At 36.0% G+C, this 17,326-nt stretch overlaps 1 protein-coding gene across 1 annotated transcript in view; it reads left to right on the top strand.

Annotated features, from left to right (window-relative positions):
- Nucleotides 1-17,326, top strand: part of LOC145667142 (uncharacterized) — a 629,144-nt gene that overhangs the window by 576,685 nt on the left and 35,133 nt on the right. Inside the window, exon 10 of the mRNA XM_081734883.1 lies at nucleotides 12,865-13,051. Within this exon, the coding sequence (XP_081591009.1) occupies nucleotides 12,865-13,051 (187 nt within the window). The remainder of the gene's footprint in view (nucleotides 1-12,864; nucleotides 13,052-17,326) is intronic.

Raw genomic sequence — 17,326 nt, 5'->3', positions numbered from 1 at the left:
GGTGCCCCGTACATATAAGTGAGGTCGATAAACCAGCCACGATGCGCTATGGTTGTTGGGAAGCGTAAGAAAAATTTCAAAAATATTTCTTGCTTTTCCTTGATTTTTATTACTTTTCCTCCATTTAATATATGTACACATGCATTTTCCTAACATGAATAACATTATAGGACCACTTCCGAAAGCAGGAAGAGGATTTAAGTACATACTAGTTTGTACAGATGAGGTATGAACCATGATTTTAGGATAAATAGTGACGATGCAGTAGCTGCTTGACTGAAAGTCTAAAAAATACCCCAAAAAACTAAGATCGCGAGAGGGTTAAAATATTCCAAGTAATTTTTCCTCTCCCTCTTTTTCTTTCTTTCTTTTCTTTTCTCCCATGAATTTTGCGCCCTCCTTACTCGATCGAAAATTACAAACCGCCTGCTGAATGCATTGTCTATTTTGGCTAATAGATTAGGCAAGGTCACTTTACTTTACGTTTCGGTCACAATACTATTCTATTTTAAGGGGGCACACTTACATTCATGAAATATTACCTTCTTTCTTAGCACGAAATGCACGTTTCACTGCCTTTGAAAACGATTTTTAAGGTAGATTAGTGCGTGCAGATTGACTTTAGGAGGGCTGAATATAAAACGAAAGAGTTTTAAAACACCAACCAATATGTGCTTATTGATCATTAAAAAAAAAAAAAACAGGAATGCTATCTAGCCGAGTCAGGCAGGAGGCAGTAGGGAGGTCAAGGGCATCCTGGGGGGGCCGGGAGCCCCGGGAGCCCCGGGGCCTCCAAACCTCAGGTAGGCACCCCTATTCTATTTATGAATATACAATATTTGGCATAATTTGAACGCAATTTGTCTTAAAATCCTCATATATGTACCTTCTGCATCTGAATGCCCCCCCAAATTTACAGGGATATCGGCGCCCTTGTCCGAGCGATAGCAAGGGGGTGTATCCATAGAAAGTAAACGCGCCAGCGACGATAGGTATACGCATATAAGAGGATAGCAGAAAAACACTTGACATGGAATAAAAATGCATGCCTTGCGTTGTGACACGGCTTTGCGACACTTACTTTGTACACTTCTTTCACATAGCACTTCACTTCATTATGTCTTTTTTATAGAATAAAATGAAACACAGCACCTTTTTCACTATACTTTTTATATTTTTCGTAGTTACAAGTAAAGAATAGTTTAAATTTTATTCCCTCAAATATCCTACTAATAATGTACATATATGATATTCTAATTACAGTAGAGCGTCGATTATCCGAACGTCGGTCAACCGAACGACCGCTTAACCGAACTGTGTACTCGCTCGCACCTGTTACTCTCCCACCCTACCGTCCATCATCCCCCTCACTCCCAAACCAAGTTTCCCACAGTAGTCGCCGCACTGAGCCACCGCTGGCGGAACATTGCTTCTAATGGGGCCTTCATAAGGCGCTGCTGACCGGCCAAGCCGCCAGTCGCTGTGTTTCAACAATCAGCACACTTCTGTCGGTTTAGCACTGGCTGTAGAAGTAGCGGCAGTATCAAAGCTGTTCACAGCAACAGCTGCGCCATGTACCACATACTATATATTCCTACTAAAGTTGCCTTTGTACGTTACTTTGTAATACTTAAAGAGATGCCTGTTTTTATGAATAAATTTACTGTACAGTACTTCTTTTTGGCAAATAAACATGTACAGTTCGATTATCCGAACAAACCAGTTTTCCGAACACCGATGTCCCCCAATTACTTCGGATAATCGACGCTCTACTGTATATGAATAAATCCTAGTACTTTTAGTTTAGTTTGTCCATAGATGTCAAGGCCATAGTAAGAACATGAATTTAAATATTGTTTCTTTTGATTGAAGGAATACAATTTCTGGCATACCGCAGCAATTAAAAGTAGCAATAGTAATACGTTCACAAATATTATTTTAGAAAGAAATTAAAAACAAAAACAGGCTAAATACAATCGGTAATGACAGTTCTCACTTATGTTAAAAGTAGGTTTTGATTCTAGTACTAAGTTGAAACAAATGAAATAAAATAGAGATATGATCTGTCGTGCAGTTCCATTTGTACTTTAGAGAAACATAATGAAGAAAGTAGTGGTTGAAACTTAAGCAGCAAAGGTTTTCTCGTCAATTGGCGTAATTCCCACATTTCCTAACAGTTTATCAGCTGTCATTCAGAGGTAAAAATCATATCCCCTATTTTATGTGAAATGCGAATTCACATTTGACCTAATTCCCATTTCGCAAGGATCTTATCAAGCAGGAAATGCTCCTTCTGACAGTGTTTCCATATCTGTGCTTATACATTATATATCTATATCTATATCCATATCTATATCTATCTATCTATATATATATTTTATATATATATATATATATATATACTACCTGAACCAGCGCTCTCTATACAGCGTATCATTCACATATGAGCATGAATCTCCTTGTCATTTCTCACATCTGTACATGTCCTTTTAAAGATACAAGTGAAAGACGTTTTGATAAAAATTGGCAAGGGGTACCACAAAGGGGAGATTTTCGATTATTTTTTCAATATCTCGCACTTTTTTCGAGATTTGAGCCTACTTCCGGTTGAAGTTTTTAATTAATATATGATCAGTGTTTTATTTCTTCTTGCATGCAGTATGTAATAAGCAAATACATAACACATACAATTAATCATAATGCCAGTGATATATGGTGTTCATTGGGAAAAATACTCCAAACAATAAAGATTCACCTTAGACTGGAGAAATGGTTATCCGTCGTTTTCCATTATTGTTTGGAAATGAAGCAAACGCCGGAGAGATATACTAACCCCGTATACACGTGTGGTGTTGGAATGTATAACTCGTAGGATATGATGCTTCACTTTTTAAATTTTCAATACCTCCAGTGCACCTCTTAAAAATGTAGTAAAGAAATAACTGTCATTTTAAAAATATTAGAACTGAACAATCCAATCCAATTAGAACTGAACAATCTACACGAAATTCGCAATCGATCAGTGAAAACGGCATCTTTCTCGAGAACTCATTGTCAAAAGAATTAGGCACAAACATATAGACTTTTCTTGACCACAAATGTATAAACCTAGCATTTTTTTTAAATATATAGACAGAAGACCTTAGGGACAAAATGAATAATTAACTATTTCATATACACATGTTTATTTCAAACAACTATAACATAAAATACTTCAAATACACAACAAATCCCATATATCAAGAAATCACTACGAACATATTATCAACTTTCCATAATGAACAGCTGAATCTGTCTCAAAATGAATGCCTGTAAATAAACGGTGTAAATATCTATAAAATACACCCAGTCCATCAGCAACAGACAGCCATAGCCAATCTCTGTCAAAGGAATTTGTTTCTAGTATATATTAAACTTTTTTTGACAATAGGTTTACTTCAATGCACTACAACCTCTTAATTAGAGTGTGTACATGGTATCACATAGCACCTATATAAGAAAACAAATTTCTTCATTTCGCAACATCTCTTTTAATAAGTCGATCTTGTCTTCAGCCTTTTCCACTTCCGGTTCGGCTGTACTTTACGAATTTCAACCTCCAGTTACTTTATCATTCCATTTTCTGTCTGCCATTGTTGAATAAACGTGAACACATTGGATTGGTGTCTGGAGAAGCGCTTGTTTCAGCGAAGCAACTAGGCTATTTCTTGCCCGGAGCAAGAACTCGCCTTAGCTCCCCCTCCCCGTGACCAATCAAACCAAAACGTTCACTGACTACACCTGATATTGGCATTACACAGTAAATCTTCTATTCCATTTTTTCTTCAAGTGTGGTCCCTGGTTCGATCCCAGCTCGCACCGTATGGACTTTGTGCTGGACAAACACCGTGCTCGTGGGTTTTCTCGGGGTTCTCCCGTTTCCTCCCACTTTCTTCATTCCACCATTTCACTCATCTCTCATTATCACCGTCTCCTTTAGCCTAACCGGCATAACCGTGGGACGTAAAACTTAAAGATTTCATTTCATTTTTTCTTCAAGTGGTAACGCTTGATTTAAAATTGCAGTACATAATTTAATTTTTAGTACAAATAAAACACCAAGCTAATTAGTACTTGATTGCCAAATAATCTGGGAGTAGCATGCTTGAAATATTCTTATAGTTTTATCATAATAACTGCAAATTACAATGTTTTTGGAATTATATGGCGATGTGCATATGTGTAGAATGAATAAACAGTCTGTTGCTTTAGAATAGAATGTTTAAAATTATGACAAACAGTCAAGCTGTTGTCTCGTGTATTATACTCGGATATTTTGCAAATCTCTTAAATTGGTGTAAGTTAAATGAAAACACAAGCAGCTGGAACTAAAATTTAACTTAGCAGGCTCTTTTGGCTGCAAAGGTATTTACAATGTCCTCAAAATATCTTTGAAGCTAACTTATGCTTTCAGGACATGATCCTAAAGTTGGTAAGTCATCGTTGTCCTGTTGAGTTTCTGAGGTAACTTTTTATGGTCTTTAGTTTGCTAAAACTCCTTTGCTTACCTCATAGTTAAAATAAACATTTGCTCAGTTTGGCGCCCTCTCGCATTCCGCTGCCCGAGGCACAAGCCCCGTTTGTCCCTCCTTAGTTACGTCACTGGCTTGTTTCATTTGGAACGCCAGCATTCTACTTCACTTCTTGTCCTATCGAAGTGAATGTATTTGCCAAGGACGAGATGTCTATCCAGAATGATGCTCAAGTGTTTGGCTAAGATATTTCTTTTCTTATTTTAACGTTTCACGATTATGCTGGGTGGCTAAAGATGGTGGTGAAAATATGATAATGAACAGAGTGGTAAAATGAAGAAAGTGAGACGAAAAGGGAGAACTCATAGAAAATCCATGGATAAGGTGATTTGTCCACCAGAAAGCCCACTTAGCCGAGCTGGGATGGAATCAGGGAACGCACGTTTATAAAGTCTTACCTTATACAGATGTCTTCTTGTAGTTCGACGCCATACAGATGTTCCAGAAATGGCATACAGTTGGTTACACAGCTGGTCAGTAGTGCTTCAACGATTCCTTTTAGTAGATAACACCAAACCATAGTTCTCTGCTGGTTTGGCAGTGAGTGGAAACTCTCTTTAAATACATCTCGAGGCATTTTGTCTTGTACATTGACCACAATCTTGATACTGTGCCGTGGTTAGTTCCCGATTTATTTGCACCTTCATCTAATTAGTCAATAAAACTACCACACTCATATTCACTAATTCATCTGTTTGTGACTGAAATGTCTATAATTTGGGTTACAACCTTTCCAAAGCAAAAAGTAGATACACTTCATCCGGCTAAATGGGGAGAGGGAGGGGAATGTGCTAGCGATCCTTTCTCTGCAATAGAGTAATATAAGTCTTTCTAGTAAAGACCAAACTATATTTATATATTGATACTGTACAAGCAAAATGAGATAATTTAAATCACTTTGGCACTTGATCATATAATAAATAATAAAAATATGACCTACTTAAATGGTATGTTGCCTATTTATAGGCCTATATGTTACAAATCTACCTACTTGCCTGCCTGTAGCTGTTACGAGATTTTCTCTGCCAATTTGAAAACTTGTATAATAATTTGGAAACTAAATTTCAATTAAAAATAATAAAAATCACCTAACTCTAACAATTAACATGAATGTCAGCCATTTTAATGTCCCGAAAGAGCCAAGTGGGAACGCGGAACATTTTCTCTCAAATTGAGACTGCGCCAACGAAATCAGGATGCGTGGTAATCATAACTGTGATGAGCAATCAGTAATTTTGCAAGGTCTTTACGAAATAAGACGTCACACCATAAACCACACAAAAGCTGCGCTTGTCAGCTTCGCCGCTTACGGTGAGCAGGCGCGTAGCCAGAATTTTGTAATAGGCAGTGGTGCCCACCCCCCTCAACTCCATGACGCACCCCCCTGAATTGTCTATCCGTAGGTGTTCTTCCATGAAAAAAATTTTTTCGATTAATTTTTACACCCCCTCAAACATATTTATATAGATTTTTAACCCCACAAATATTTCAATGACGCAGTTTGCGTCATAACCCCCCTTGTGGGCACCCCTGTAATAGGGGAGTCCGTGACGAAATACTGTAGTTGACACACTAGAGGCTCGGTCATTCAAAACTATTTTACTGGCGATATATATTGGTTCGTTTGGCCAGGATTTCGTAATCAAGGGGGAGGGGTGCTGATACGAAATACTGTGGTTATACAGCAGGGGCTCGAGCAATGTACACTATTTTACTGGAACATACCCATATTTGTTTATTAGGCCAATAAAATGAGGATATGTTAGTAAGTATTTTAACAACAAACTATGAAAAAATCTCGAGTAAAAGAATATTTTTAAAAGAAAAATATTAAAGAAGATATAGTGTTCCGAGGTTATTCAAACTCGGTTCTTCTTGTCTTCTTCTTTTTCTTTTCTTTGTTTAATGTCATCAAGGATAGCAACGAGATCTCTCGGCAGTAAAGACATCCTATAAAATGGATTAGTGTTGCCTCGAAATTGAAAATTTCTTTAGGAAGTGTAACTATAACCTGTGTTGCCATGCTTATATTATTCGTGATTGTGGTCATTTCTTCAGTTCTACCGGGGAATCTAACTGATAGAACCAGTTTATCGATCGTCATTTGTAGTCCATAGGATCAGCATGGAGCTAGATGGAATTTGAAATGCTCCGTTACAATAATATCCATTTTTAACTTGACCCCCTCACCCGTTTCATCCATACAAAGCTCCTCATACGAAAGATTAATCAAGCGCTTCCTGTAGCTTTTTATTTTTAACGCTGATTCTGTTTTTTCTCGTTTCTTTCTGCTTCATCCTTCCTTAATTCTTTTCGTTTCTGGTTCCGAAAGGGGGATCCGGACCCCCCCAGACCCACCCCTTGGCTACGTGCCTGCGGTGAGCTACCCTGTAGCTTTCAAGAAAGAAAGAATAGGCAAATAAGAGTTCTGATCTTTGTTTTTGCATGATGTAAAGGCGCATTAGCCCATATTTTCGGAAAACAATCTCTTGCTCATGTTTTGGACACCAGTGTTAAAAATGAAACTTAACGTTTAATGCAACTATTCATCTATTTGGTTGTCTTTGAATTTCTTTGTCCTCAGTGGCGGATCTAGAAGGTAAAAACTAAGGGACCAACCAGAACCCAGACTATGATAGGTATATCCTAAGTTAACTATAAACTTTCGCAAATAGATAAATGAAGCGCTTGGAGGATAAAGGTGTTACGTTACATTTTTCGAAATGTTGCATTCTGACTGTTCATGCACGTGTTATATGCTACTCATGCTACCTAGCACATTATTTGGTGAGTCCTCGTCCTAGTGGAGATATTTAGAAACGATGAAGGTGGTATATTAAGGGACAATGTTGTGAAAGTCAATTTTCCCATCATATTCAATTTGTTACACACCACCTTTATCCTCCAAGCGCTTCAAATAATAGCTTCAATTATTTTTGACACTTAAAAAACTGGAGGGGCTATGCCCCCGGTCTCGGGCTAAATCCGCCCCTGTCTCTTGTAGTTTCAACCAGTTCAATCTGTTCTTTTGCTAAAAAGCAAATAATATTTAAATCTTACTAGGGGGTTCCATCCGCGCTTTGTAGTATAACGTTCAGTTTTTTGGTCCCAGGTTCGATTTCTGGTGGAATAGTACTAAAAATTTACTTTCATAAACATTCGCTTTCACCAATTATCCGACTCCTTTAGCCTAAAGGGCATTAACGAGGGATGTTAAACTAAAAAATCATTTAATTTCATTCCTTTGTGCGTTTTTCGGCATCAGGGCCGGATTTAGGGGGTGCACCAGAGCACGTGCAACCCCCTCCGTTCTGAATATACACTATCTAAAGTGAGAAACTGGCAGTGGAAATAGCAATACTCTCCTAAAATTTCATGTCATGTTTCCGTTTCGGCCTTACAAGAAAGTGGTTTTGCTAAACACAATAGTTTAAGTCAGTTCCTCATACACATCATAGATGCCTAAAGACATTAAAAAAAATAAATTTGATTCAAATGTACTGATAGTTATTGGTGCACCCCCCATCAGAAAATACTGGATCCGGTCCTGATTACAGGCAGTGAATTAATTTTCCAGTGTCGATCGAAGATTTGAAGATGGGTAATTAATTACGGGTAAAAAATAATGAAAATATCAGCAAGTTAAAAATAATTTTTTATGATAAACTTAAACTAAAAATACAAATCGCTGAGCAAAGTAACGTTTATTTAACAATAATAAATGTGTAACTGTTTCGCCAACTAACTGAATAGGAGGGAGTTGCGTATAAATATAGAATGATTATAGAAGCTAATTCTGAGCATTAATTGGCTCAGAACAGACTCAGCCAATCATAATAAAAGTTCAGTTAGTTGACGAAACTGTTTCACATTTAAACTAACTAACTAACTCTATGGCCTATGGGACCCGGAGGTTCAATGCCGCGTTCACAAAAGCTCTCCACTGACTTCTATCCTTAGCTAATTGGATCCAGTTTCTTCTTTGTATTCCAATCTCTGCGAGATCCATCTTAATATTGTCCTCCCATCTGCACCTAGGTCTTCCTAATGGTCGTTTTTCGATTGGTCTTCCAGTCAAGACTTTGAAAGCGTTTCTACTTTCTTCCATTCTAGCTACATGACCCGCCCACCTAAGCCTCCTAGACTTGACGACCCTAACAATGTTGCGTAAACCGTATAAATTATGTAGTTTCTCGTTATGAAGTTTACGCCATTCCCCATTCCCGTTTCTCTTGGGTCCGAATATTCTTCTTAGGATCTTGTTCCCAAATACTTTCAGTCTATGTTCTTCCCTCAGAGTAAGCGACCATGTTTCGCAACTATACAGAACAACAGGCATGATTATCGTTTTATATATTTTAAGCTTTAAATTCTTCGACAGAATTCGCGACGACAAGAGATTTTGAACCGAATAGTAACACGAATTCCCTGCTTTTAGTCGACATTTAATTTCTTCGTGAATATGATTTTCGTCTGTTAATATTGATCCTAAATATTTGGAAGTATCCACTTTATCAAAAGTATTATTTAATATTTTAACGCCTCCACAATTTGCCGTATTACGGTCCCGACGCACTTCCATGTATTTAGTTTTCTCTGCATTTACTTCTAAACCCATGTCCCTGCAAGCGTTTAATAAGATCTCGCATTTCTTTCTATTGTTCTCCTATCATCCCTATTAAATTTACATCATCAGCATATGCCATAACCTGGTGAATACCGTTCAACTCCGTGTTACACACTTATTATTTTTAAATAAACGTTACTTTTCTCAGCGATTTATATTTTTAGTTTAAGTTATTTAAGATAGCAAAGCTAGTGTGAACCAGTTAGATATTCTATATTAAATAATAAAATGTACAATTAATATGCAATTAGTATGCAATAAATGAAAATAGACTGAAAATAATGTGTATATTTTAAGCACAATTAAGTATGCAAGGTCAGCGATGAGGAGACCGATTTTTATATTGTTGCTACAATTTAGATATTACAGATGTAGCACCAATTACCAATCAATCAATCTATTGTTTCAGCTCATGAATTTGTTATCAAAATGAATGTCGAGAAGGTTTAATAAAAATTAATTTATCCGTTTCGATGTGATAACATAATGCAAGACTTTCGCAATTGCTTGTCTCTGCTTTAACTTTGACCAAAAAAAAAAAAAAAAGAAAAGAAAAAAGAAAAGAAAAGAAAAGAGTAATAGTAATAAATATTGAATGCAGAGTGACTTCAAATATTTTCCAAGACATATCGTACTTCAACTTTTAATTGCTGTTAAAAATTTGACTTGAGAATTAATTTAATCTAACTCCCCTGGCTGAATGATAAATTGACCTATCTAATGGGATATTGTAAACAAAGGATTTGATAATTACAATTTACATCATTTGACCTAGTGTTGATGTTGGCTATATCAGTCTCAGTGCTGTATCACGAATGCGTACCAAGTCTAACTTCCCTCTATCATTGTCTTAAAGAATGTTTTCATATTTTATATTGTAAGTAGGTTCTAACACTAAATTAGAGTTTTGAGATTGAGTTCTCATTTTCTGCGTCCTTATGTCACTCCAAGGTTAGGAAACAGGGAGTATATTATTAACGTTTGCCCTGAACCAGGACTGTGAATGGAATTCGCTGTAGTTCGCGGATACACAAAGTATCATTCAAAATCAACTGTCAGAGTATAGGCTGTTTCTCACTACATTACCCTGTCTCCAAGACAAGAGAGTTGGACAGGACCACGACACCGGCGAAGGCCCAAAATTACAGAACGTATGGTAATCTGTCAGGGACCAGCAATATTACACATACTGTTCACCTTTGTAGCACAATCTTAATAATTAAACGGTAAACATCTATGATTCACGCCAATAGATGTTGCTACCTGTTCTATCACTTGTCTACCTGAGGCTAATGAATGTTACTACCTGTTCTATTTCTTACCTGCCTCCGCTAATAAATGTTGCGGGTTAAATTCCAAAGTTGGGCTCCGTTTCCAGCAAAATTTTAAAAATTTACAGGAAAGATATGGATAATTTGATCGTATGTGTGCTTGATAATATATAAGAGTCTCGAAAAATCTGTTTATTTGTTATATATAAACGGTTATAAACATGGGACTATACGGCAAGCGGAGGGAACTACTTGGCGCAAGGTAACCAAACAGTTGCATTGTGGGAAAGAAACGAGCGTTTATGTTATCAACATGGCGAATGTGCAAGGGCAATGAACTAACAGTTTTAACATTTGTGAAGCAATTCGTTGATAACGATCAAAATCTTTTAAAAGTTTGTGAAGAGCACGAATTCATGAACCTAATAACAAACACTTATTGCAGAACATGCACTTATTGCAGAAAGTGTGGAAAGGAGATAACAGCGAAAAACCGTGGCGAAAACGGACGCCCAACTTCGGAATAAATGCCAATGTTGCTACCTATTCTATCACTTGTCAGCCTGGTGCTAATAGATGTTGCTACCTGTTATATCGCTTGCCTATCTGACGCTAATAGATGTTGCTACCTATTCTATCACTTGTCTGCCTGACGCTAATAGATTTTGCTACTTGTTCTATCACTTGCCTGCCTGTCGCTAATTGTTGTTGCAGTTTGCGTTATCGGACGTTAAACTGTTTGTAATTTCCCAATTTAAATTTACCAGTTTCCATTCAAACACAAGGAAGAGTAGCAAAAACATTTAATTATAAATACTATTGCATTTATCTTTTTGGGATTTATGGTTAACTTAAGTCAATTAGTATTACGCAGTGAACAAAGTATTAGTCAGATATTAATTAGTACTGTAAGTAGGATAAAACTCACCTCAGGAATCTCTACTTTTTATTTTCATAACCCAAAGAATTTTTTATTATTGAGATTTATAAGTAATGATTGAAATTTCTTTATTATCGTTTGAAATTAAGTTCATATGTTGAATACATGAATCAGTTAAACAAAGTGTATAATCTCAGTAATGTTGCAACAAAAAAGAGAGACATTTGATAACTACATCTACAAGCACACGAAATTTCATGAAATTCGGTTAAATTTGTAATATGAGTCAAATATACCTGTGAAATGTTATCAAATGTGTCTAATGTATGAACGTGCGCAACAATTTAGTGTTTAACACCGCGACAAGAAAACCGCAATAAAATTTATTGTCGTTTACAGTCCGTTTAGTGAGAAAACTGTGAATCAATGTTTGGTAAGTTGGTAAGGAGCTGAATTTAGTGCACTTGAAAAGAACAGATTGACCATTGGGGATGATCCTGGGAGAGGTCGATCAGTGTCTGTCAGAGATGAAAATTGATGATTGCAAGTAGATGAATTGATTGTAAAGAATGACAAATTTCACTGAGAATCACTTTTTGCAGTGTTAAGATATTGATCAGAGCACAATATTGTAGCTGCATTGACCCATTTCTCACGATAGTTACATAAGAGATTGAACAAGGTTCTATGAAGCTTTCCTTAAGCACGTGGCTACCACTCGTGGTAAGATAGTACAATAATATATATAGAAATAAGATTTCTGGTATGATATTATGTATTTTACAATGGATGAGTCAAACATGACATGCATATTTCTGACAGCGTTTATTTCTGGTAGGTTTGAAAGAAGTATAGCATGTTGTGAACTTGCGATGGGTATGTCTTTCGCCGATCTGAAATACCGTACTAAATGGTAAAATTGTATTTTTGGCTAACTTTGAGGAAACACGAAAATGTTGAGAGCAAATGGATCAAAGGTAAGGAAAGTAAACAAACGTAATTTCATGAAAATAAACTGAAATCAGCGTATGTTTTCTTTACCTACAGATCCTTGCACTTTGATTGATAGCAAAAGTGACGAAATTGTTCGCCTCTAGTATAGCAAATTAGTTTCAAATTTTGGTGGAAGCGGGGGAGAGGTGGAAGACACCCGATGGAAGTAAATATTCACATTTTCCATTGGTATATTATTATCATATGGATTGTAAAATGCAGCTATATACTAAAATCTCAAACTTAGGGAAGTGGCAATTGCCCTTTGGAACCCAGTGGCGTATACAAGAGAGGCGAGGCTATAGGATTTTAACTTACCTTCTAAAAAAATACGAAAAAAATAACTTACCGTATTAATATATAAATACAAAAATCGCATGTCCTGACTTGATAGGAATTTCAGTGCTTGGCCTGCTTGATGAAATTCTATGTACACTACTTGACTCATCCATTGTCTGAAACAAAGCAAACGAATGGAAATGATTATTACACTCCTAAATATAGGATATTTTATTTTTCTAGCGGGGCCCAAGCGACGTCCAAGCCTGGAGCGGCAAACGACCCTTTACGATGACCAGTACTATGGAGACGGGTATTACAGCGAGTCTGGCAACTACAGGGATAACAGGTATACATCCTACGATAACTACACTAACTTCGATAGCTTCAATCACTACGGGTCATCCTACACTAACTACGATAGCTACAGGTAAGGTTGCGCTGTCGAAACAACCTCTTGTAGAAGCAGGATGTGTTGGTGTTACCTCTACGTTACTACTTCGGGTGCCATGCTGTCTGTGTCTGTATTCATTCTCATCTTCCATTCTTTTATTCTCGGTAGAATTGTGCTTGGTACTTTCCTACCATATTTAACAATTACCATTATACTATATCAACTATAGTACTTCTCTAATAGTATTTCCTTCTTTTCACTTCTCCCTTCCCCACATGTGTGGTAGTTAGGTTATTTCACTTCTAGGATACCGATATCTCAATTTCAATTAAGGTGAAGGTTCATGTCTTTGTTTTCCGCGCAACACGATGAAGGTTTTAGTTTCTCACAGTTACACCATTTGTTTCACTTCTAGAATACCGGTTTCTCAATTTTTGTTAAGGTGAAGGTTCATGTCTTTGTTTTCCGTGCTAAACAATGAAGGCTTTAGTTTCTCACAGTTACATCATTTATGTCACTTGTAGAATAATAGTTTCTCACTTGATATCATAATGAAAGTTCATGCTTTTTTTTCCACAAGAGAATGATGATATAATTTCTCACATATACATAATTTATTTATTTTCTGGAACATCAGTTCCAACTTTCTACTTACATTGACGTTCGTGCCTTTGTTTTCAGCGCGGGACAATGAGATTTTAATTCTGAACAGATGCACAATGTTTATTTCACTTATAGAATAAAGGTTTCTCATTTTCTATTAAAAGATTCACGTCAGCCAATGAGCCCATCCCCGTAAACCAATAAGGTTTTAGTTTTTCATAGATGCAAAATTTATTTCAATATCAGAATACGGTTTCCCGCTTTCTCGCTTTCTATTAAAGTGAATGTCCATGTCTTTGTTTTCCGCGCAAGGCGATAAAGGTTTTAGTATTTCACAGATACACCATTTTTTTCACTTCTAGAATAATGGTTTCTCACTTGCTATCAAAGTGAAAGTTTTTTCTAGCGCAAGAAAATGATGGTATAGTTTTTCACATACATAAATTATTTATTTTCTGGAACATCAGTTTCTCACTTCGTAGTAATACTGATGTTCGTGCCTTTGTTTTTAGCGCAGGACAATGAAGTTTTAATTTTTAACAGACATAGGTTCTTTCACTTACAGAACAAAGGTTTCTCACTTTCTATTAAATAAAGATTCACGTCTTTGTTTTCCGCATAAGCCAATGAGGTTTTAGTTTTTCATAGATGCAAAATTTATTTCACTATCAGAATACCGGTTTCAAAATTTCTATTAACGTGTATGTTCATGCCTTGGCTTTTCGCATAATTTTTGAGATTGAGCTTTTCACAGAAACAAAATTTATTTCACTTATAGAACACCGATTTCTCAGTTTCCATTAAGGTGAATGTTCATGCCTTCGTTTTCCGCGTAAGCCTACAGATTTCTAATTTTTCTAGATACAACATTAGAGTGTAATGATTGGGTTTCTTTCACAAAATCCAGGGACACTTCTATGAACAATACCCCATTTCCTACCTCTTTTTTTAAAAAAAGAAATTAGATTAACCTGCAACCCGTAAGTAAGTATCCAGGGAGTGCTTGACGGTTCGCAAATTTTTTTATATCAGACCGAGTTATTGCATATAGCGTAATATTTTTTTTGTAATTAAAAGATAAATATTCTGAAATTTCGGATAAAGTATTTACCGGTATTCACTTTTTCTTTCCTGTTTTATTAAGCGATACAAGATAATGTTCTTGGGTTTTAGTGAAAACCAAGATCTACATTCAGAATTACAACTCAAGTGAGTGGTCACTAAACACGACCGTCACAGTTCATGTCAAAAGATAAACTAATCAGCCTAACACATTTTCTGAGTATAAAGATATTCCATTTTATACTTTGTACAGTAACTTAATTTAATGCTCATGGATTCCAAAGTGGACAAGGTTAGGGAACACTGATGTCAGTTTCTTTTTAATTAACATTCGCGGAATTAGTTAAGACTCTGCATTGGAATGTACGTATAGTTAATTCGTCACCGAAGCTTTTTTTTTAAATAAACAACTTCAGTTGAAAAAGGAAGCGACCAGGTTTATTATAATTTCACAACGATGAATCACAGTTTATTTACAGTTTTATTAGGTTAGGTTAGTTAAGCTAAATTTGTTTCACTACTAGCACTACAAATAATACAAATAGTATCCCCAAAACTAGTTGCGTAAGTAAAAGACAAGACTAGAAGTTCTGTGGAAAATATATGGGTAGGTAAGGGACTTACACATTGCTTTTCCACAAGTACTGTGCATCAGTTCTCCGGATGCAGCAATATGTAATATATATCCTGCTGCTGAAGAAACCCCTAATTGCTGTTATGGTTTCAACTACTTCCATTTGTAGTGGGAATATGCAAATGTATACAAAGTAAAAGTGGGGGAAATCATGGAATAGAATTTTAAGGGGAGAAATTAGGGACTTACAGAGGACCTGATAATTCTATAGTGTCCCCGTTAAGTCTCCAATTTCCTTTCTTAAAACATGTCCGAGGATATCACGTGGACAGAATTTTGTCGAGGTCCTAAGATGAAATAACAGGGACTCTTTCCTGAAAAGGGAAAGTTAACTTGAGTTAATTTTAAGAACGGTCGTAGTTAATTGCACTAATAGTTCCATTTGAAGAAAGCTGTAAATAATATTCATAAAAATGGGTATCATAAATTACAAAAGTTAATGTGTTGGTTAAATAATTAAACAAAATAAAACATTTAGACCATTAGAAACAAGTTTATAATTATTCGTAAAAGCTACCGTTGTGTTACGAGTTAAACTGTGGTTTTACAAATGTACTTTACATAAATAACACCTTATTTTTTTTTATAAAATCCCCATTAGGGATATTCACGAATTAGTCCCAAAATAATAATAATAAAATAATCAAGAGCTTTTAGTATTTTTCTTTTATTGATTCTCTTTTAACATATATTTATAGCATGGAACATCCTTGTTCATAAGGGGGATTCAACTACTACTTAAGTTCTTATCCCAGGTAAATACTCCTACTGGGAGTCGAACAGCCCACCTCTTCCACTTTTCCTGCCCTAGACTGTCGATTATTCAAAGGTCCTTTACAGAGCACCAAATTTATAAAATCAGATAACAACTGATGTGGACATTTTTTAAAGCTACGCAGCTTTTTACAGAATAATTAAACAAATTCAAAATAACTAAAAATGAATTAAGAAACTTCATCTTTGCTTTGTTTTAACCATGTTTTATATTTACAATGGACATCGACATGGTTTACATTACAATAAAACTTTAATTTCCTATTGCTCTGTGGTTATATTAGTAAAATTTCATTCCAAATGCTATAGCAATAAAATGTTTTTTTAAAAAAAAAAAAAAAAAACATTGCGTACAAATTACTTGTTAACACCATAGAGAGGCATTAGGAGTAAGTTTTATTTTATTTAAAGCTTAAACAAATTGTAACAATGTTGGTAAAAATGTCAAGGGTGACAAGGCTTCACTTTAGTTTGGGTTCGGGGGGAGAAAGAAATTGTAGGGGTGCAAACATACTTTCCACCTAGGGTATAAAATATCCTAGAGCTGCCCCTGCTCCTTACCTTTTCAGAATCACTTTTATCCTTGGAGTCGAACCCGAAATTTTGACTGCAAAGGATGTGCGATATCCAATTGGCCACGATAAGCCTATCAACCTTTTTATTTACTTCCAGGATAACATTTTCTAACGGATATTTAGGCCCCTAGCCAGCACAAAAATATAGGGGGAGCCGGTAGAAGTTAGGGGGGGGCCGATCCAACCATCTTATAGTTCATTTGCAAGCCTACAGTGAAAATTTTAGGGAGTCAGTAAAAATTTAGGGAGGCCCGGCCACCTGGACCCCGTGGATACAAGCCTTCGGAGATCTTGTTAATTTTTTTCAATATTTAATTTTTTTTATTCTGGTCAGACTTCCATTTTCAGTTGAAGCAATGAACTCGGAAGTGCAAACTCAGCGTCATGAGTTAATTAAAAATCTAACATAAAGGGACGTTGATAAGAGTGCTGCTTCTATTTTCATATCAGGTGTTATGTAGCTATTTGTCACTAGTTTACCTAAAATTTTAAATACGTTACATTCTGCACTTCTAAATGAGTTAAAATTTTATTTTGTTGTTCAAGAGCTCTGCAGATTATTATATATCGTGTGATAAATCGCTGGTATTTTAGCAAAATCATCCCAAACTACTATGCCAGAGTTGTACATTTTGTCAGTGCATCATGCACAAGCAATTTGAT

Source organism: Thermobia domestica, chromosome 12, assembly GCF_964235325.1.
Source record: "Thermobia domestica chromosome 12, izTheDome1.hap1.1, whole genome shotgun sequence".
NCBI lineage: Eukaryota > Metazoa > Arthropoda > Insecta > Zygentoma > Lepismatidae > Thermobia > Thermobia domestica.
The sequence above is the reverse complement of the archived record's forward strand: the minus strand, read 5'-3'. Positions and strand labels throughout refer to the sequence as shown.